The sequence below is a fragment of the Cryptotermes secundus genome, unplaced genomic scaffold, assembly GCF_002891405.2.
Source record: "Cryptotermes secundus unplaced genomic scaffold, Csec_1.0 scaffold162, whole genome shotgun sequence".
In the NCBI taxonomy this organism is placed as follows: Eukaryota; Metazoa; Arthropoda; class Insecta; order Blattodea; family Kalotermitidae; genus Cryptotermes; species Cryptotermes secundus.
The window spans coordinates 1,132,665-1,156,669 of NW_019739943.1; the positions used below are offsets into that span (position 1 = coordinate 1,132,665).

Genomic DNA, 24,005 nt, shown 5'->3' on the forward strand with positions numbered 1-24,005 from the left:
GGAAGACAACAACCACGGATCACTAAGTGATAAGAACCTATATAAGCATCTGAAGAAATCTGAAACGGGAGCTAAATATAAACCTAACACACGAGCAGAACAATCACGAAATTCTTGGTATCGTTATTCTGTGAAGCAGGCTGGTACAGTATTAATTTTATGTGACATAAACGGAAACATCGCTACATCAAGAATCTCTTTAAATAATAATTTTCTTAGTTATTAGTTCTCTTAACGTCGTATCAACCGCAAACACGATATAACTTGGGACTGTGTGAAAGGCGACTCACGGTATATGGAATGCGAGAAACAGCAGCAATGTCCCATTTCACACTGATATCTCATCATTGGCATGAAAATGAGACACGAAAACCTCCAACTCTTGATAGCAGACGGCGTGGTTGCGATCAAAACAAGAATCCTTCACAATGTGAACATTGAAGTAATCGCTCTTCATACCAAAACACTAAAGCTAACAGAAACATTCTGTAATGTTTACGGAGAGGTGTCTTTGTAATCAACAGGATAATAAAGCGCTAATGGTGTGTAAAACTTTAATAGCAGAAGCAGGCTGTTGAGCAGGGGTAGTAACAATTGGAGCGGAACATCAAAAGACAAAGGTAACATAGACGCGCCTCTGACACGCCCAAAATCTATTTAAAATAACAAACTAAATAAGGGAATCTCTTGTAATACAAGGGCGGTGGCATAATTTATAGGGAAAATACACTTCTATTGTCAAATAAATTAAATTTTAAGAAACGAAATGATATACTACAGTGAGCCGGGATAGCGTAGTTGATATTGCGACTGCCGAGGTGTAGGAGTTCGAGTCCCGGTGGGTGCAAGAATTTTCTCTTCTCCACGTAGTCCAGACCGGGGGCCCCGCAGCCTCCTATCCAATGGGTACCGGGGGCTCTTTCTTCGCGGGTAAAGTGGCAGGGGAGTGAACCTGACCACTCACTTCCAACAGTGCCGAGGTCAAGAGAATATGGATCTATACATTCACTCCCCCATACGCCTTCATGATGTACTGCTTAAATAGTTAGGCACAGGGACAATTTTACCTTTTCACCTTTATGGTACAAGACCGCGGATAGAACTGAATGCTAATCTCAGAAAATCAATGTTTCGCCATCTTGGATGACTGTGCACTTATTTATGATAATTCAAGCCAAACCTCAAGTCTCAGAATATAAATAATATTCCGCGATTTTAAGCTGTTCCTTTGTTAGCGATGGTTAATATTTGGAGTGAATTCAATTGAAATGAAAAAACCCTGAAATTTTAAAATACAAGGTTTTTTTTTCTGTGGCGCTACAGCCCCAATTTGGGCCTAGGCTACCTCCATGAAACTCTCCGTTTCACTTCGGTTTACTAGATCTTACACATTCGGTAGGACTCCTTGGGCGAGTGATCAGCTCGTCGCAAGGCCTCTACCTGTACACAAACACAGAAAAACGCATACAAACATCCATGCCCTGAGTGGGATTCGAACCCACGATCCCGGATTCCGAGCGAGCGAAGACAGTACATGCCTTAGACCGCTCGGCTACCGTGACCGGCACAGACGAAGTATACCATTTGGTTAACAGCAAATAATTAATTATAGCCATGATGTTATTGAATGTGTAGGCAATTTATAGGAGACAAAGGCCATTGCTGCACAGTTCAGTTTACATACACGGAGTTAAGGAACAGCATCAAAAGAGTACAATTAACATTTGACAAGCACCAGAAATGAATTTCTACCTTGCAAATGTAACGTAGTATCACAGCGATAGAGTCCTTGATCGCAGGTGTTCAGAAAAATCATTCAGCAGTTTTCATGTAATGTTATAGGTAGCAACGCCACGCCACGTGCGGAAATAACGAGCTATTCATGTTGTTATAGTCACGTGGTACTCAAACGGTAGAGCAAGTAGCTGACTGGTTAATATAACAGTTAAAGACAACCTCAAATTCAGAATTCAACCAATCAAAGTGTAATGAGGGGGTCAACTTTTGCGAACAGAAAAGCTCTGAAATTTGGAAGCATCTTGACTCTGGTGTAAATCTCCAAGGGAAAGGGCGTACGAACGTTTTCTTCGTAAAAGAAAACTTTGGAGTATATCTTTAAAAGGGAAGAATATAAATAGTTTGTCTTCGTAAAACACTGGTTACAAATTTAATAGGTTACGTGGAAGAGTCATTAAGTTCGTGGAATGTGGTTTTATCGCATCATATTACAAGGTATTCACATACACTTACGCAGATCCACATAAGCCCTCAAAATAGTTGCCGTTGTCCGCTATGCAAGTCTGCCAACGTTGATATAGCTGTCTAAAACACTACTGAAATATTCATCATTCATTCATCTGTAATCTGTCAAGACGACAGGTCCATATTCTCTTCCAAAACAGTTCCTCCACTTAATGCAATCTAGAGCCTTCTCCTTCAAATGAAAATATCCTCTTCTGTCCCCAAGGTCATCCAGCATCTTCTTACGTCTTCTTGTCACTTCTATCCGCCCCTCTATCTTTCCTTCAATAACTTCTTTTAGAAGGCAGCTACCGCGTAAGAAACATATTGGCAGGAAATTCCCGTACGGCGCTTTGCGGCCATTCCACGAACTTACTGACTGTGGCAGTATAAGCAGATGTGAAAGTAAACAAATACAAAAATAATAAATGGTTGTGTGTTACTCTGTCCGCCAGAGCAAGACTCGATACGCCTGAGAAAGATGAGTTTCTCATGGTGACATTTAGGAGTTGAACATCTGAAAAACATCAACTGCAGACATCACAGGGGCGTGGCTTCACAACGGCAACGGTTGCATCACGAAAATGTTCAGAGGATATATTAAAGTCCTCTCACCTTATTTCAACCCTTCTCCTTCTGCACTTCACTTCCCCCTCTTTTCCCTTAAAATGGATGCGGAAGTTCTATCTATCTCTTTATCTATGGCTCTACGGCCCTTTGTGGGACATTGGACGTTTCTTTAGTTTGTTAATTCTATACAAAGTCGGTAGGACTCCTTGAAGGGGGGATCAGCCCATCGCAAGTCCGTTACCTACACACAGAATAAATGCACAGAGACATCCATGCCTTGAGTGGGATTCGAACCCATGATCCCAATGTTAGAGCGAGTGAAGATAGTTCATGACCTAGACCGCGCGGCTACTGTGACATGCTAATGTTGTATTTTGAATGACCCTTTATGCAACACAGCATCTGTTATACTTGGATGTAACAGAACATAAACGTTATATGTAGTTTCATATTAGTCATCACAATATTACACCACTGCTCAGTCCTATCGTCGCCGTCAAGTAGCTGCATTCGTATGGAAACCCAGAAATATTCTGCATGCAAATTTCTTGTATCTCCAGCGAAGCCATGAACCTAGCCAAGCTTAACTTTCCTTATTTCATTGCCCTAACAATACTGACTGGCATATAAAACACGTAAATCCAGTCTTTTACAATTCATAACCTCTCACAAGCCAAATAGTCACAATCAGATTATAAATAAATACATCCTGTCACGTGTCAACGACCGCCTCTGTGATCTAATTGTCAGAGTGCCTGGCTACAGATCCTGAGGTCCAGGGTTCGATTCCCGGCGCCACCAGATTTTCTGAGAAGTAGTGGGTCTGGAACGGGGTCCACTCAGCCTCGTGAGGATAACTGAGGAGCTACTTGAGTGGGAAAGTAGCGGCTCCGGTCTAGAAAACCGAGATTAACGGCAGTGGGGATCCGTTGCGCTGACCACGTGACACCCTCTATCCCCCAAAATTAGCACTAACTCCGCCGACAAGCGGCGGTTGCTCGGTCGGTTTGCGGATTCAAGCAACGGAGTTTAAGTCACGTGTCAACAGAGATGCAGCCATTAATAACTATGGGCTGTTTTGAACGAATACGGGGGTGTTCGAATAATAAATCCTACGCACTAGTAATCAGTAAGATATTGTAGTCAACTCCGATCACAGTGGCCGCGCGGTCTATAAACTACCATCGCTCGCTGTAACGCTGGGATCGTGGGTTTGAATACCATTTGAGGCATGAATGTCTGTGTGCGTTTATACTGTGTTTGTGTTGTCCTGTGTGCAGGACATGCTGATCCCTCATCCAAGGAGTCCTACCGACTGTGTAAAAAGATTAAGAAACTGAAAAGCGGCAAAGATCCAACAAAGGGATGCAGAGCCATAGATAGAGGGGCAGTCAGCTTCCAATATCCGACACATACAGAAAAGCTCGTGGTTTGGTTCGGAAACAGAACACAGAGCACACAAGTGGCAACGTTGTACAGACTTCCGACATAAATCCGTTCTGCTCCAGAGTACAAGCTGCCTTATCATTAGACTAGAACCGACTGCCTTCACTGCCCGTCCATTGTCTCCAATTATCTTACGCCGCAAAAATGTAACGCACAAAATTGTTCAGAATATTAAAAATACAAGTGACTTACGACTTCAGGATTAAAAAATATAAGTTAAAATTAGATTCACAACAAAAAGAGCACAAACAATATTAAAATACACATAAAAAAATAAACTCCCTGGCCTGTAGTCCGCAAGCGAACTATACCGACCGGCCGCCGCTTGTGGGCGAAGTTAGTGCCAACTTTAGCGGATAGAGGGTGTCGCGTGGTCAGCGCAACGGATCTCCACGGCCGTTAATTTCGGTTTTCTAGACCAGAGCCGCTATTTCCTTGAAATAACTCCTCAGTTATCCTCACGAGGTAGAGTGGACCCCGTTCCAGACCCACTACTTCTCAGAAAATCTGGTAGCGCAGGGAATCGAACCCGGACCTCTGGATCTGTAGACAGGAACTCTGACCACAGAGCCGTTCACAAACATACATAAAAACGTTTAATGTTCAAATATTGTAATACTGTCGCGTGTCTGGGGTTCCGTGACTAATAATAACTGGTTCTGGAATGAATGATCGGATTTATTAGCACTTCAATTGCAACCAATTCTAACAGCTCACAATCAGTGACTGTCTAAGCCTCGTTCCATTCCTTACTGGACTACGAGTGTCTTCTCTTCCACTGTGACTGACTTGGTTCTGATTTACGAATCACTACGGACTACTGACGAATGAAGACTGAGGACTCACTCGTGAACTGAACTAACTTCCAGGCGAACCATCTCAAACAGTTGGTCCATTACTGCGTCTTGTTCGTTGCTACGAAACGTGTGCCAATCTCGTGGCAACGCATTGATTTCTACAAGCGTATTCGTTGCCGTGGGAATGTGCTTACGCAACCGTTATCTAGAAACGGTCACATTCGTCACAATATCATCAAATATCTTTAACTTTCATTTTAAAAAATCAGTATCCGAAATGTTAAGGAAAGAACAGTCGAGTCGGCGGAGAGAATTTTCACATAGGCGTCGATGATGACATGATGATGAGATGGGCCTAGGAACAGTTAATGATGACTGCTGTGTATGTAGGATTACTGTTAGCTTTGCACTCTAGAGTTAGAGCCAAATGCCAGAGTTGCCGACTTTTCGACAGGAATACTATGTATAGGTGATTAAACTGATGCTCATGCCGGCACGGTAAACAGAAAACACTGGTCGCAATTTAACACGGTGACTAACTGTAGGCAAGGCCGCGCCATAGCTCAAACGTTAGTCGCTGGCTTCCTACAGCGGCGGCCCGGATTCGATCCAGGGTCTGGTCAAGTGGGATTTGTGATGGACAAAGTGGAGCTGGGGCGAGTTTTCTCCGAGTACTTCGGTCTCTCCTGTCAATCTTCATTCCATCAAATTCTCCATCATCATAATCACCCATGGCAGGCTACAGTAGGCCAATCAGTCGCCGCGGTGCCGAGTGGACCCAGTTGGACTCTACCCCACACTAAGCGAATTCAAAAAAGAACTGTAGGCAAATAATTATGTCAGTCACAAGGTCAAAGGGGATGTTGGTTATTACGTCTTCAGACTCCAAGTATAAATTTCAATTGGTACACAACCAGACAGTTAAAATTACAATGTGATATGACGCCTGAAAGCCGGAATAGTGGAGCCGGAGACGTCCACTGTTAGACAACAGCTCGGTAAATATCCCCTCGGTAACGAATGCGCGAGCAACAACAGAACTGCCGTTTCTAGGCAACAGCAAGGTAGGCACTTCTCTATAACAATAGAGGAACTGTTGAGATAACGATGAAAAGTTGTTTTCTGTGGGCCCGGCCTGAAGATATATAACCATGATTTCAGGTAGCTGGAATCAGAATTGAGGGAGTTTCTTGAGACAGCAGTCGAAAATGATTGAGAAGAAAGGAATTATACTGTGCAAAGAAGACTTCGTGTGTGCTGCAGTTATAGTGAGAGTGGTTTAATTATTTATTGAAATCCGTTGCCAGGATACGACTAGTGAAGACTAAGAAAACTAGAGTCTGTGTCAGGGTAAACTCTTAAAGTGGGCAGATCAGAGCTAGCGCTCTATTAATTGTAATTCTGAGTTATGTCAATAAATCAAGTATCAAATCCATACACCGTCTGCAGTCACACACACAATCCTAAAACGAGACGATATTACGTCACGCTTGACGCCAACTTTCTGACATGGCAAACGGCGTAGCATAACATTTCATAATCCCAGTAACACGATACAAGGCTATAAAATATCAAAGACGCGAAGATACTTAAATTACTTTAGTTGAATACCAGTTTGCTCTCTCAGATACAAGGGTTGGATAAAAAGTAGTGGCAACACTGCTGTAACATGAAAGATGTGCGTCAGGTGGCACTAGCGCCGTCTGTAGCTGATAGCAGAAGTTCTGTTGAAGTAGTGCAGTGAGTGGCTCTGGTTGTGTTTCGTTGAGTTGCATTGTGCGTCGTCTTGAAGTGCAGGAGCCCAGTTCAGGCGCCCTAACAACATGTTTACGAAACATGAACAACGCTCCTGGATAAAAATTGAAGTTGCACGAGGTCGTTGTGCACAAAACTGTTATCAGGGACTGCGAGAAGCACGTGGTGATGCTGCTTTGCCATATCGCACAGTGGCACGGTGGGTGAAATTGTTCCGTGAAGGGAAGGATGCCATTCATGACGACCCCATGTTGACAACCACACAATTCATCTTCTTGCGTCTTTGCTGGATGTCGTTCGTCGATGGGCTGCGCGGGAGTTAGCTGCTGAAGTAGGTGTATGTCACAAAACTGTTCTGCGCATTCTGCACGATATTCTTGGATACCGCAAAATTGCAGCACGTTGGGTACCCCATACAATGTCCGAGGTGCAACAATGGCAACGTTATGCAATTGCACAGGACTTGTTGGACCGGTACCAGAAGGAAGGTGACGACTTCCTTGGAAGGATCGTCACTCTGGACGAAACTTGGGCTCACTCATACGAACCGCACCTGAAGCGACAATCAAACGAATGGAAGCATCCTGGCTCTCCTCGTCCAAAGAAAGTGCGCCCTACATAGAGTAATGTGAAGGCGATGTTCATTGTGGCGTATGACAATGATGGAGTGATACTGCACCACACTGTACCTCAACGACAGACAGTAAACGCTGCCTACTACTGCAATTTCCTGCGTAATCATCTTCGTCCAGCACTCAGGAGAAAGCGACGATACTTGTTGGCAACGAACCCCATCATCCTTCACGACAATGCAAGGGCTCATACTGCTGACGGTGTCAAGGATCTCCTTCGCCGCTGGAGATGGGAGATACTGCAACATCCGCCATACTCACTCGATATGAGTTCGTGCGATTATGATCTCTTTGCCAAAATGAAAGAACTACTGCGAGGGTTATGTTACAACACAAGAGAGGAGATTATTCGTGCTGTAGGGCGGTCACTGCTGGACATCAACAGAAGTGGGCGCGCTGATGTGTACGACGCCTTCCACAAATTTGGCAGAAGGTGGTACACATGGGGGACGATTATATTGAAGGAATGAATGTATGTTTACCTCAGGTAATAAAGTCATTTCAGAACTACAGAGGTGTTGTCACTACTTTTTATCCGTCCTATGTATTTAGAAAGTTCAGTGGAGATATAAAGGGCGTAAAATTTGTAAGTTCGAAATCCAAGATAGTGGAAACTTCATAAATCAGAAATTAGAGATGGACTTAAGTACACACGCGCTATCCAGCGCCGTGGTCCTCAGAAGATCTCCAACTGTCTCCTCGCAAGACGCAATATTTCAAGTAATGTCTCATGACAGATTATGAATCGCGACCCTTTCAAAAGACAAATATGAAAACCGAGTTCTTATTTGGAATAACTGACCTTACCAAATTCCTATTTGTATCCAGTCCTTTAATCACTCATTCACTCATAGAGCTGAGCCCCTCCTGAGAAGCCGCCAATTGTGCAGCTACTCAGAACTTCCCAGCATTTTATGGAACCCGAAGGTTCATTACCGTGTTCACAAGAACCCTCCACTGGCCCCTATCATGAGCCAGATCAGTCCAGTCCATACCACCCCATTCTATCTCTCTAATATCCATTTTAATATTGTCCACGAACCTATGTCTTGGTCTTCCTAGTGGCCTCTTTCCTTCTGGCTTTCCCACCAATATCCTACATGTATTCCTTTTCTCTCCCATTCGTGCTACATGCCCTGCCCATCGATCCTTCCTGACTTGCTATAGGGAATGTAAACAACGACTCGTTTACATTCCCTACAGTACGGACAATGCTTTGTGAGATGAGGCACTGACTAATATTATAACTTGCTTTACTACATCTACATTAGGAGCCTCATACACAATTTTATATACGCATAAGTATGAATATTCCAACTTGTCCGTGGGAACGAAACAAATCACAAATCACAAGCCAACGACTGACACGTTGATGTAAAAACACTAAAAGAATTTTATTCTTATTTTACATCATACTTCTGTTTTATATAACTTGGTTTATTGTATTTTTTATGTCAAGTTTTTTTTTATATATTTTAATAATATTGTATCCAATTTTGTTGGTGCTGCGGTTCAGTGGTGTGTGCATATGTGTGTAAATCATGTGTTTGCCTGATGATGGCTATCAATAGCAGAAACATGTAGCAGGGCCGAAAATGGTCTGATCTTGATATTAGTTGTGTTGTGACGGATATGCTAAAGAGGTTGTATATTGCAACACAACAGGATGCATAAAATGAAAATTACTAATTTACCAGTCGACTCTGTGGGTGTGAAATTGGTCTGCCGTATTATGAGAAGAAAACTGCGGGAAGCCGATTAAAAAAAATAAGGCGCTAATAAGGTGGATATTTGGACCGAAGAGAGAGGAAGCAACAGCAGGCATGAGAAAACTACATAATGACTAAATTCTGGGTTTGTATTAGTTACCAGATGTTTTTAGAAACATCGAATCTAGCACAGTATGTGGGATCCTTGAGCCACGTGAAAAATCACTCTCTCATGGAGCTGAGCACTTCTTGAGAAGCTGCCAATTCTGCAGCTACTCAAGAACTTCCCAGCACTTTTTGGAACCCGAAGGTTCATTACCGTGTTCACAAGAGCCCTCCACTGGTCCCTATCCTGAGCCAGATCAATCCAATCCATACCATCCTATCTCTCCGTGACCCACTTTAATATTGTCCATCCATCCACGCCTTGGTCTTCCCAGTGGTCTCCTTTCTTCCGGCTTTCCTACCAATTTCCTATACGTATTCCTCTTCTCCCCATTCATGTTACATGCCCTGCACACCTCACCCTACTTGACTTGATCATTATAATTATACTTGGAGAAGAGTACAAGTTATGAAGCCCCTCATTATGCAGTTTTCTCCAACCTCCTGTCACTTCATCTGTCTTCGGTGCAAATATTCTCCTCAACATCCTGTTCTCAAACACCCTCAGTCTATGTTCCTCCCTTGAAGCCAGAGACCAAGTTTCACACCCATACAGAACCACAGGCAAAATTAAAAATATTACAAAATTTTAGTAGGAAATCTGGAGCAAAAAAAAAGGAACACACGGGAGACCCAGTAGTGTAGTGCATGGGAGGACTATATGTAAAAACATATTCAAAACGATAGGGTGTGAGGATGTGGACCGAATTTATCTGGCTTAGGGTGTTGCCCTTTGTAAGACGCTTGTGAAAGGTAAAGTATTTCTGGATTCATGAATGACGGGGAACATTAGTATTTATTGGCTTCTCTGGTGGTGTTCTGCTCCATGAATTCATTCACAGTATTTATTTCACGAGTTATCAGTATCTCGGACTACCTCTGTGGTCTAGTGATCAGAGTTCCTGGCTACAGATCCAGAGATCCCGGGTTCGATTCGCGGCGCTGCCAGATTTTCAGAGTAGTAGTGGGTCTGGAACGGGGTCCACTCAGCCTCGTGAGAATAACTGAGGAGCTATTTCAAGGGAATAACGGCTCCGGTCTAGAAAACCGAGATTAACGGCCGTGGGGATCCGTTGCGCTGATCACGTGATACACTCTATCCGCTGAAGTTGGCACTAACTTCGCCGACAAGCGGCGGTAGCTCGGTCGGTATAGTTCGCTTGCGGACTAGAGCCACGGAGTTTTTATCGGTATCTCAGAACATACAGCGCCGTGCTGCAGGATGATAAGTGAATAATGAATTAGGAAGGCTGTGGGAGTAGAAGATTGTGTCATAATGCAGGGCATTGTTCTAATGTTTTCCTGGAGGGACTGACAAAAACAACGAAAACGGCAGTCAGAATCGCCAGCTTCGTGGTCAGGATTTACACACAGGAACTCCCCCCCCCCACAAATACAAAGGACTGCCACTCAGTCGATCGGAACGCTCTGTCATGCTCCACGAACTTCATTAGATTATGTATCAGTTACCTCTCTCACTGAAAGGGAAAAATTAAGTGAAAACACTTAAAAACTGTTATAACGGCAGTTCAAGCCACACACCCCACCCACCTACTGACTTCCGGTAAAGGTGAAGCTGTCCCTGTGCTTCACTAATTAAAGCATTATGCCATGAAGGCGTATTGGAGAGTGGAGATATAGCTCCACCATTCTTGACCTCGGCACTAGTTGGAGGTGAGTGGTCAGCTTCACTCCCCGGCCCCTTTACCCCTGGGGAAAGAGCCCCTGGTACCCGTTGGATGGACCCCAGAGCCGGTCTAGACCCTGGCTTCCGGTATCCAAGGAGGAAAAAAGTTTCCGTAAGTTTGCGATATGAATATGATATACAGAATTCAGAATAAAATATAAATTAAATTAAGCATATGCCGATAAAACTCATCGATGAAATTCTACATCTGACATTTCTAGACATTTAACATTCTAAAAATCTGGCACTTTGTTTCTTTTGTTCTGCTGAATATCTACAAACTACTGAAAGAAGATCCTGTACGGTGGAATTGGTAACATTTCAGAAACTCTGACAGCAAAGGTAAATTTTTAGAAACAAATGTTTAGAATTAACGTACGGATTCAATGCTAAACAAAGACAGGCCTTTACGTTTTTAAAGAAATATGTATTCTAAACCAATCATAAATACAGAACCCAATTTTAATGACACACAATGTAACTTACTTATGGAGCTGAGCCCTTCTTGAGGAGCCGCCAAATCTGCAGCTACTCAAGAATTTCCCAGAATTTTATGGAACCCGAAGGTTCATTACCGTGTTCACAACAGCCCTCCACTGGTCATTATCCTGAGCCAGATCAATCCAATCCATCCCATTCCATCCTATCTCTCTAAGGTCCAATTTAATATTGTCCACCCACCTACGCCTTCGTCTTCCCAGTGGTCTCTTTCCTTCTGGCTTTCCCACCAATATCCTATATGCGTTCACCTTCTCCCCCATTCGTGCTACATTGCTGCACACCTCATCCTCCTTGACTTGATCATTCTAGTTGCACTTGGAGAAGAGTACAAGTTATGAAGCTCCTCATTATGCAGTTTTCTCCAACCTCCTGTCACTTCATCCCTCTTCAGTCCAAATATTCTCCTCAACACCCTGTTCTCAAACACCCTCAGTCTATGTCCCTCCCTTAATATCAGTGACCAAGTGCCATAAACAACTGTAACATAAAATTGGTAGCTGCTATATTATTTCATATTCCTCAACTTCTTAATTCATAAACACTCATTTACTTTTGTATTAGATTTTGCTTAAAACTGGAAATGCTCTGGTTTCATTCTACTGCGCTAAGCCAACAGCGCCGAATGATACACGGCAGGATTTCTATAAAGACTGGTATTAAAAGTATGTTACATGAAGCAAGTGCGGTCCTTCTGAAGTACTACTCCAGCGTTTGTTTACAGATACTGGGGAAACGTAATGAAAAGTATGGATACACAAATCCGCGGCTAAGATTCGAACCGAAGTTCCACGGGAATGAAGAGAGAAACAGATTTTATTCGGGTAAATATCCTGGTATCAAGTTGTAAAACCTTCACTGAAAGTGTTTCAACTTATTACAGTCTTAGGCAACTCCATCCCGACAAGTTTTATTGTAGTTCCGTCTGCAACTCTCGAGTGGTGTGTATGAGATGACGGAGTGAGCAAATAATTCGCCATCGCCGTATGGCTTTCATCTCTCCAACTCTGGGAAGATGCAACTTGCGCTTTCCCATCTTCCATAATTGAAAGAGCTATACGAGGCATTGACAATCCCAGTGACCGCGCGGTCTTAGCCCGCTCGAACACTGGGATCGTTGAGTTCGAATCCCACTCAAGGCATGGATATCTGTTTATTCGGTTTTTTGTGTTAGGTAAAAACCTTGCGATGAGCTGATCCCCCGTCTAAAGAATCATACAGACTCTCTTAGATTAAGAAACTGAAATGAAACGAAGAGTTTCATGGAAGTCCTGTGCTTCAGAGGGAGCAACAGGAATAGAAGAAAGAGACGCGACAAAGAAGAAGACATGAGGAATAAAGCGATAACGATTAGAAATTATATTCGCGGAGTGCCCTGTTCGAGCACCAACTGGGACACCAACTATCCTGAAAGGATTTTCGTGTTTTTCCTCTATCCCTCCAGAAAACGCTGGGTTAGTACTTTAAAGGCTATGTCTCTTCCCTCCCACATCACTTCCAATTAATTATTCTTTATAGTCAAGTTAATGGCAGCGCTGCAGGGCCGGGATAGCTCAGTCAGTATAGTGAAGGGCTAAGGCTGGGGCCACACGAGCGCACAAAATGCGTCCGTTGTAGAAATAAACAAGAGAAGCGAATGTTACGCTTTCTTCTGGCTCCAGTGTAGACAAAAAACTACGCACCGCATTCTGCAACTGTGTGGTGTCCTCAGCAACGTCCGTCATAAAGTACACGTTCGTTACAACGGATGCATTTTGTGCGCTCGTGTGGTCCCAGCCTAAGGGTTCGATTCCTAGCAGAGGTAAGAGATTTTTCCACCCACCATTCTATCCAATGGGAACCTGGAGCATTTTCCATAGAGGTAAAGCGACTGAGGTCTGAAGCTTGCCACTCACCTCCACCTAATTCCGAGGTCAAGAATGGTGGAGCTATACCTCCACTCTCCGATATATTTTCAAGGCGTGATGATTAATTTATTAAGCCTAGCGACAACTTTACCCTGTCTTCACAGACAGCACTGAGAAATAAAAGTACGAAAAGGAAAAGGCTCTAAATGTTGCCCAATGTCGCAGTGTAGGCTACAGCACCCCTTCGGGTGAGGTCTCCGCTCGGCAGCTTCACATACCGGTAACGTTGTCGACTTGTGTTCCGAAAGAACTCGGTTCGAATCTGGTAGGGTTACCGGATATCCTCATTTATTATTTTTCGCGGTTCTCCTCAGTCTCTCTAATTAAACACTATGCTGTGAAGATTTATCGGGAGTGTGTGTACAGATCCACGTTTTCTTGACCTCGGCACTAGTTGGAGGTGAATGGTCTGCTTCACACCCCGTCCGCTTAAAGCCCGGGGAAAGAATCCCCGGTACCCTTTATATAGGACGTTGGGTGGCCACCGGAGCTGGTCTGGACGACGTGAAAAAGTGAAAAATTTTGCCCTCAACGAGACCCGAACTCTGACCCCTCAGTCGTCTAGCCTGTGGCCAGTAGCTATACTGACTGCGCTATCCCGGACTAGCTACGGGCTGGACGACAGAGGAGTCGGAGTTCGAGTCCTGGTAGGGTCAATAATTTTCTTTTCTCCATGTCGTCCAGACCGACTCTGGGGCACACCCAACATCCTATCCACTGGGTATGGGCGGCTCTTTCCCCGGGGTAAAGCGGCCGAGGCGTGACTCTGATCACTCATCTCCAACTAGTACCGAGATCAAGAAAACGTGGTTCTATACATCCACTCCCCCATACGTCTTCACGGTGTAATGCTTAATTAGTTAAGCACAAGGATATCTTTACCATTTATCTCAGTCTCTCTTGATAAGTACTGGGATTGTGTCCTAAGACAGGTCACTATCGTCTGTCCGAAATACGTACATTCCTGACTAACTAGGGGTCTCATTTGTGACAGAATTTCTCAGTATTTCTTAGTCCCTTCTGTTATATGCTATGGGAGTAGCCTTGACAAGGGATTAAGACAATTTTTTCGACAAACTTCAAAACTCGTCATTCACAAAGGTCACATCGTTCACCCTTTAGAAACGAAGTTGCAAGAACACCGTAAAATAAACCGGGAATTAAAGATCAAAGAAGAAATTTCATTATTTCTATTGCATTATTCACATCCTTATTACAGTTGCATATTTTCAAACAGAAAGCTGTATTTTTTTGGGGATTTTTTAGTTATTTAACAACGCTGCTTCAACTGCAATGTCAACAGCATTGAAGGTGATAAATGTTGGACCCTTTTAGGAATCTGAAAGATTGCGACTGTGGGCTGAACAATTCGCCTGACAAGAGTGAGGCACACCACGTAGGCCCCGTCAGAGAAGCCGAAACGTCGAGATAAGACGAGGGAGGATCTCTCAAAACACATAACGTACGTCGTTGCTTCTTCAACAGCTTGCTGCATAACAAACTGCTGACGCGAAATCTTATAAAACGCAAGCTATGAGAAATAACACATGTAGCACAGACCTCGCTGAAAATCAAGCGACTAATTTCTCATAGAGTAACCATCTGACCGGTTTTCACACTGTATCCAGTTCCGGTTTCACCGGAAGAAACCGATGTCATGAGCAGAGTTCCTTGTTTTTCCTACATCCTACTATAAAATACAGTAATGGCTTCACACAAGCTATGGTCGTCTCTTTTCACACTCAACACTCGTAATCATCTCCCCTCTCGTTTGAATAGCAAAGAGTGAATCAAATTAACTTGTCGTCTTCAAATGTCTTGATATTCGAGCGAAACAACTAACCAAAGAGAAGAACCATCTTTGAAAAAACTATTATTCCGTGAGCTAGCTAAAAAAAAAAGTACTCCTTGCCTTTCTTGGAATCCAAAAGTGCATCATGGTAGACACTAAGGGTGAGAGCACACCAAGGAAACTGGCAACCGCAACGCAACCGCATTTTCCGAGAATTGCTATCAGCCTGAGTTGAACACATGTTAATGAATGGAGCAGCGCAAATTGAGGAAATGGCAACGCAGTTCTCGGAAATTGCGGTTGCGTTGCGGTTGCCAGTTTCCTTGGTGTGCCCTCGCCCTAAGAGCTGGCAACTGAACCTGAAACTGCCCAACAACTTTAGAGGGAGGGGATTTTTATTTTAAACTTAATGCGATATTTCGTATCTGTGTACTATATTACAGTTCGTTATTATTAAAAGTCGTGTACCATCTACATCTCCGTAATTTTCTCTATACACGATGATGTGGAAATAGGAAGATGAAGGTAAAATCGTTCTGTCTGACGGAGGAAGACTATTTTCACATTATTATCCTTATCTGTCTATTAACGAAAGCAGGGCAATTCAATATGGTGTGGAAAAGAAATAACACTAACGAATTTTAGGTTCCTTCAGTTTCAATGAAAATGTGATTTTTTATGTCTGTAATTAGGTAAAAGATAAAAAGGTAGAGCTGTCCCTGTAACAGGCCGTGAAGGCCCATAGGGTTGTGAGACGTCGAGGCTCCCACATTATCTAGACAGTCGGTTCACAGACGGCGGTGAGGTCAACCTTAAGCGCCGGCCGCCCTCTACGCCCAGGAAGATTCCTGGTACTCAATTCTGTTAGAAGCTGAGTAGACCCCAGGGTCACAGAGCGGCTGGAAGGATTAGGTAAATTGAAAAATTCCAATGGCTTCATCGGGTTTCGAAAGCGCGACCTTCCTGTTTGTAGCGCAGCACCTCAGCCAACTATGTTACCGCGTGCCCCCTTTTGTCTCTCTAATTAGGCATTAATTCTTGCATCCATGTAAAGTGAATGGACATTAAAGCATTTCAGAATAGTTTCTATAGCTTCAACATTCTCTGTCCCATTCACTCTACCGTAATTTCAGGTCATGTTACTGTGAGGGTGTAGCTGTTTCGAATGATGTGATTATACGATACCGAATGCGGTGGGATATATAACTGTGTGAAGATTCAACGATATTTGAAGAAAAGATGGCAGCCCACTGATAGGTGCCTGGAGACGGCGAGAGAAAGCACGAACACTCTCAGGGATAGCAGGCGTCTGGCTGGGATTCGAACCAGACACCTTCCGAATGCGATAACCGTTACAGTGCGCGAGCACGTTTGTTAAATATTAATAATTTAATATTAATTACATAGGCATATGTATTATCCATTTGATTACAGTGTAACTGTCTATATTTGATACAGTCTTTCACAGAACACTGCTACCATAGTTAGGAGCATGCATATGACATAACACACCAATTTGTCACAATGGCAAACGCAGGGGGCGGTGCGTCACACAAAATATTACTGACGCCTTCCATTAACCGAGAATTTATGGACAACTAGTTGTAATATGGACGACTGTACACTGAATACACACGAAACACAAATTGCATATGACGGCCATGGATCCCTTCCTTCGTCATGAATATCAAATCTTTCCTCATAGCACAGGTTAGATGGATTATAGTATACGCCTGGCGCTAACAGTGTGGAAGTAAAACTCGATCAATCAATCAATCAATAACTTGTGCCGGTAGACAGGTAAACCAAATTTTGTGTAGCATTAAACAATATCCTTTAGAACTAATGACAGAACTCAAGTTACAGATAAATGTCATTGTGCAATAATGTTACCTGCAAAACAGTGAATGAAGACAGGCCGTTCTTCTGCAGATGATCACCCGGCCTCGACTCAACGGAAAGGCGCGACAGTTGCGTTATGCGCACGCTCAAACAGAACCACCCACTACAAGGAGAGGGGAGTTACGTCATTAAACTGTCAAGAACTCTTTACATATCGTCACGGTAATGATATTACGTCTGTCGTTTATCGTGGGCAAGTGAATGCTCGCTTGGTACATTTCTGGACGAAGGTGAAACATTTAGTTCTTAGCATCAGCTGTCTGAACCTTAAGTTATTCAGTTTAATTACAGGCTGAATTGTAGGCGATCATTCTCTGCCTCTTCTTATTATACATATATCCGTTGCCTTGTTTACACCAAATGCATCAAACGAATTCGATCTCTCGCGCTTATGTGAAGGTTAAATACAACTTCACAATTCTTTAACTGCAAATATATAAGTTATTGTTAAGTCATCTGAGGTGTTCACAGAGGTGAAGATTTACACTGTGGAGCTCTGGATTATGACACCGTGTACTCTGGTAGGTTTTATATCATGTAGTCTGGTGGGTCATTGTACCAAAAATTGGCACATAACCTGAAAATACATACCCCATGGAGTTCTAAGATTTTATTTGAAACATTTTCTCATATATTGTATACGCAATAATAAATAAAGCGAAGATCTATTTATCTTTACCTGTAACAACATTAATTTGTACGTATAGATTTGTATTTGCAATAAATGGACGAAGGTCGATATGATGTGAATAATCTCGAGGAGTAGGTAGACCTACGTAAAATACACATACGGGGTATATTCTTCCATAGTTCTTTTTCATCTGTCGGACATTAGGTAGGAATTCTTCGATCGGGAATAGATTAGGACACACAAAAGCCCGGATACATTATGCCCAAAGCTCGAATCTAACCCATGATTCCAGCGTTATTGAAGCCACTCAGAGCATGCAATTACTGTGTTAACTGATTAAATATTATTGTGTTGGTAATACTGAAGAGAATCCATAGACAAATGCATTAACAAACAACAGTTTTCACATATTCCATATCAGATTATATTTTCAACCAGTGGACGTAAATCTTTTGCCTTCTTTTAATGACTGTCTCGCGCACCACACAACATATTTCTGGGTCTTCATATTGATCGGTTCTCCCTCAGCCTTCTGAATGATATTTTACTGGTGTCTCTTCAGTTCCATCTGTAACGTTGATTACGGATTGGTTCTTTTGTTGTCACATTAAGTCGACCTTTCATTTTATACAATCTATTTAGCATCAGATAGTCGTTCAACTCAGTATCGTCTACAGTTCTGGTAATAATAGAATGATGGCAAATACAACTGTACTGCTCGAATGTGTAATAAATATATACTTCATGATAATCAGTCTTCAGATAAAAGTTCATTCTCACAAGAAAAGATGGAGGAGAAGTGTCCAAAGGGACTGGATCTATTTATACTCATTACAGGTAAACAGAGAACAATGTACGATATTTCAACAAAAAGAAAATCCTAGTAAACTGAACAAGCTATCCAAAAATAATAAAACCCCCACCTCTCTGATGCACTTTGGATGTCAAACAATGCAATAATCTTCAACAGAACTACAGAGAAAAGATGAAAAAAAAAGTGTAACGTTAAGGAAAGGAATTAAATGTGACATCAAACCGAGTACATATATTTCCATTAGTTTTGCCTCAAACACGACCCGTCCCAAGGAAACTTAGCTGAAACTGAAGAAGAAAACCTACTTTGCGAAAACAAATCCTTGATAACAGACACTTTTACCAGAGCCCTCAATATTTTGATTACAATAGCCATTACATTCAACACATATCATATGAAATAGATATGTAAATGTCTAAATTTGTAAATGTTTATTGCTTGGCTCTTGATATAGCCCGTATCCATCAATCAAGTAAATTTGTAATGGACAATAAGAAGCTATAAATAATAATAATAACAATAATAATAATAATTCAATTCTTTATTACTTATGTGCCTAGTCAACAGCCATAAGGCCAATTACAAACAGAGCACGGTGTAGATACAAGTAATTATATTATGTACAAACATAACATGCCGGTCACGGTAGCCGAGCGGTCTAAGGCATGCACTGTCTTCGCTCGCTTCGAAGCCGGGATCGTGGGTTCGAATCCCACTCAGGGTATGGATGTTTGTGTGCATTTTTCTGTGTTTGTGTACAGGTAGAGGCCTTGCGATGAGCTGATCACCCACCCAAGGAGTCCTACCGTATGTCTAAGATCTAGTAAACCGATGTGAAACGGAGAGTTTCATGGAGGTAGGCCTAGGCCCAAATGAGGGCTGTAGCGCCAATGAAAAAAAAAAAACAAACATAACATAAAGCCAAAGACCAATTAAAGGCAAGCACTGGAGGAAAACACATTAATGCAGAGAAGTAAGCAAACAAACCAACAAATAATAAAGTAATAATAATAATAATAATAATAATAATAATAATTTCATTAACACAAATGAAAGTTGTTATTTTGAAGTGAGAAATATAAAGTATAAATATTTAGAAAGAATAACAATAATAGTAATAATAACAATAACAGAATGGGTAAATGTTTGCTTATAGGGAGTGACACACCACGAGACAGATAAGGGATAAAGGAAGAAGCCGAAAAGTTGTTTATATAAAAGGACCTCATGACGTAAGTAGAGCATGTGTTGGATATACAAGAAAGTGTGAAAACAGTAGTTATAGCCCGAATCAGAAACATCTGGGTGACATCCCTGGTACACATTCTATGAAAGGACTGCACCAGAACACTGATGCAATACACAGACATAATGCAGGAATTAAATTTAATATGCACCGTAAATTATATATACTGCCTTTTACTTTCGTGCACTAAAGCGACATTTTACGTTCCTGACTCATAAATATAACTGCAACGTCAGATCTCGAATTTAAGAATGAAACATCAAAGGAACTTGTTTTTTGTATGTTACATTACGGAAGGTCACAACATGCAAATTTATATGACACTATTATTAGACAAATTTGACAGTGAAAGTTACTAAACTTTATCAGTTATTGTAACTATTAGAGCCCTACCCACCGCCTCTGTGGTCTAGTGGTCAGAGTTCCTGGCTACAGATCCAGAGGTCCGGGTTCGATTCCCGGCGCCACCAGATTTCCTGAGAAGTGGTGGGTATGGAACGGGGTCCACTCAGCCTCGTGAGGACAACTGAGAAGCCACGTCAAGGAAATAGCGGCTCCGGTCTAGGAAACTGAAATTAACGGCCGTGGGGGTCAGTTGCGCTTACCATGCGACACCCTCTATCCGCTAAAGTTGGCACTAACTTCGCCGACAAGTGGCGGTCGCTCGGTCGGTATAAATCATTTGCGGACTACAAGCCACGGAGTTTCAGTATCTGTGATACACCCCTGTTTTTTAGTCTACTTCTTTGAAGTTAAAACCACGGAGTTTGTACTAGAGGCCTACCTTTCGACAGATATATGTGAGTACACAGCTTCACTGATGAAATAAATTGTGAAATGTCTGTTCCACATGAAGACTGTTGTAGACAGCCAGCCGAAGAGCAGGAAGATAGGATCAGGTTCATGATCTAAGGACTTTAAAAAAGTGGGTCTGTTGCTATATGTAATATTGACAGTAACAAAAACGAGGGGCAGGCAGACAAGAATTACAATCGTAGAGAAATTTAAACACAATTGAAAAAACTACTTGACCTGTAGTCTGCACGCTAACTATACCGACCGAGCGACCGCCGCTTGTCGGCGAAGTTAGTGCTAACTTTAGCGGATAGAGGGTGTCACTTGGTCAGCGCAACGGATCCCCACGGCCTTTAATTTCGATTTTCAAGACCGGAGCCGCTATTTCCTTGAAATAGCTCCTCAATTATCCTCATGAGGCTGAGTGAACCCCGGTCCAAACCCACTACTTCTCAGAAAATCTGGTAGCTCCGCGATTCGAACCCGGACCTATGGATCTGTAGCCAGTAACGCTGACAACTAGACCGCAGAGAATCACAGTATCAAAAATACTCAAATTTTTATACACAATACACTCTCTGGTTTATATGAAGTTCGGGTACTGACAGCATCGTTAAATAAACCATAAATAGGTAAGTAAATATATACAAACGCCATGAAGAATAATTTTCTGCTTGTCATACTTGTAAAATACGATGGGATAATTGCACTGAGGGTGAAGGAAATTATTCCAAGGGTAGAAAAAGGCTTTATATGAGCAAGTTTAAGTTTTTTTCTTTGTTGCTAGTGGGGCGGGACTAAGTCCCTTGTACTGCAGCCACTTCTGGCCTATAGTACCAGCCCCAGATGATAGGTGGGGGTGATTGTGGAGCAATTGGTGGAATGAAGATTGGCAGGGTAAACCGAAGTACTAGGAGAAAACCTGCCCCAGCGCCACTTTGTCCACCACAAATCCCACTTTACCTGACCCGGATCGAACCCCCTGCTGCCGCGATGGGAAGCCAGCGACTAACCGCTTGAGCTATGGCACGGCCAAGTTTAAGTTAGTTTACCCCTTTCACATTTCTATCAAACAATTTATGAGAAAATTACGAGTGAAATGTTCCTACATGATATCAGAACATAATGATAGTGCCAGCGAAACTGCAGCATTCAGGTTTATTAGTTTTCTATATTTTGTGTGCTCAGTCAACCAATAACGGAGATTATGCCTCCGTAGTTTATCATAGTTTTATAGGGAAGGGAAGGTCACCACTCAGTGCGTTCTGCACCCACTGGAAGAAACCCGATTTGTTCTTTTCAGGTTCATTCATCTGTAATTATCTTGAAAATTATAATAAGGATTAATTTCGTGTTTCTGAAACACGCCATTCTCTGCACAGTGGCTGATAATGTAGACATTTTCTCGTTAATTTTGAAGACGGAAATACCATACAATTTTTCGTCAGTTCTTGCAAAGCAGATTGGCTAGATTAGGGACTAGGACAAGCTCACTAACCTGGATTTCGAAACTGATCCATTAGCTTCAAAGAAGTAGAATAAAAAACAGGGGTGTATCAGAGAAACTGAAACTCCGTGGCGTGTAGTCCGCAAATGAACTATACCGACCGAGCGACCGCCACTTGTCGGTGAAGTTAGTGCCAACTTTAGCGGCTTGAGGGTGTTGCGAGGTCAGCGCAACGGATCCCCACTGCCGTTAATTTCAGTTTTCTAGACCGGAGCCGCTATTTGCTTGAAGTAGCTCCTCAGGTATTCTCACGAAGCTGAGTGGATCCCGTTCCATACCCACCACTTCTCAGAAAATCTCGTAGCGCCGGGAATCGAACCCGAACCTCTGGATCTGTAGCCAGGAACTGTGACCACTAGACCACAGAGGCGGTCTTGTGTATCAGAGAACATTAGATATTTTTGTACGAATGACCCAGAAGGGTGGTAGGTAGTGTGGCATGAGTAGAAATATTTTTAAGGTTTTCTTTTATTACTTATTATTTGTATTCCCCGCGCTAACAGCTTTATTTCTTCACCAGTGAGGGCTAGAGAAGTCATTCAGGTAAATCGGGAAAAGGAGACGTGGCACTGAAGGCCAGTGTTTCAACTGTCAGGGTTCCCAGAAGTGAAAAAGCCAATTGACTAGATCACGTGTCAGAAGTGCATGGCAGTCCGTCCGAACATGCACCTCGATGAATTTAGTTATACAATTCGGATATCTTTCTCTCTGTTGCAAACCGGCAAGCCGAGCAGGTTCAGAAAAGACAGACGGTCCGCCCTTTGAGTCGTTGCACGGGGAATTCGGGCTTGTAGCGGAACGGAAAACAATTTCTCTTCAAGTTTATCCCCAGTCATTGAAAAGCCACCGTGAAGTTAGTTCGTACGCTGTGCTTACTCGTATAAATCTCGAACCATATAATGTTACTGTCTGTTACTTCACCTGACGTGTGTGATATGCAGTCATTTACTCAGGTGTGTTACTTCCTGTGTCGAAATTTCAAGTGTGAGTTACACACTGGAAAAAAACTAGTGTTGTGTATGATATTTATGTGGAAAGTGATAAGATAAGATAATTCCTCACTGTAATGTAAAAAACAAAAGGTAAAGCTATCTCTGTAACGGACACTGAAGACATATAGGGTTGTGAAATGTTGAGGGCCCTATATTTTCTAGACAATATGCTCACAGATGGCGGTAAGGTTGTCAGCCTTACACATCTGCCACTTTTTAACCCCAGGAAGATTCCTGGTACTCATTTCTGTTAGAGGCTGAGTCGACCCCAGGGCCATAGTGCGGCTGGAAGGGTTAGGTCAATTAAAAAAATCCAACTCATCGAGGCTCGAATACACGACCTTCCGGCTTGTAGCATAGTGCCACAATGAAAACCTGGTAGCGCAAGGAATCGAACTCTGAACTAGACCACAGAGGCTGTCACTCAATGAATAGAAATTGGAAAGAATTCGGTGTTAGTCTTGAACATTCTCCTTTAGAATTCCTCTTTCAAATTTAAGATTTAAAATTTTCTTCATTTCCGAAAATGAACTTCGAAAAGTGAATGTGGAAAACGGGGTATTTATGATATTTCATAAAACCCGGATGGGTTTTGTTTCTGATTTGTTGTTATACGGGCTTGGCGATTCCTCTGGAAGTTCTCTTCTGGTGTACCTGACAGGGCAGGGCCTGGGCGTCTCGGCAATTTTCGGCAGGCTCTCAGATGATCGCACTGAACATTCAGGGTCCTGATATGTCGTAAGGAAGAGAAAGAGACTCACCTGCAACGTGATTGTCTTCCTCCATAGATCTTGCAGTTTGTAGTTTAGAAGGATTGGCACCTACGATAAGACACATATATTAGGCCCATAAAGCATATAGCAGCAGTGTATGTGGGTTTGTCAGGTAGTTCCGGCTGTGCAAGTGATAAAAATGTGAT

At 42.6% G+C, this 24,005-nt stretch overlaps 1 protein-coding gene and 1 long non-coding RNA gene across 11 annotated transcripts in view; one reads left to right on the forward strand and one right to left on the reverse strand.

The window, feature by feature from the left end:
- LOC111872061 (nuclear protein MDM1) overlaps positions 1-24,005 on the reverse strand; it is a 127,546-nt gene that overhangs the window by 93,148 nt on the left and 10,393 nt on the right. For 7 of the 9 annotated variants that reach the window (XM_033754499.1, XM_033754503.1, XM_033754500.1 and 4 more), the window contains exon 3: positions 23,848-23,907. In XM_033754499.1, the coding sequence (XP_033610390.1) occupies positions 23,848-23,907 (60 nt within the window). Of the gene's footprint in view, positions 1-290; positions 385-17,092; positions 17,195-23,847; positions 23,908-24,005 lie in introns of those variants that run through there. The other 2 variants (XM_033754506.1, XM_033754502.1) reach the window with 2 other exon arrangements.
- The window catches only part of LOC111872062, a 38,184-nt gene continuing 31,518 nt past the window's right edge, over positions 17,340-24,005 (forward strand). For both annotated transcript variants that reach the window (XR_002844164.2, XR_004513859.1), the window contains exons 1-2: positions 17,340-17,622; positions 19,703-19,778. This is a non-coding gene — a long non-coding RNA (uncharacterized LOC111872062). The remainder of the gene's footprint in view (positions 17,623-19,702; positions 19,779-24,005) is intronic.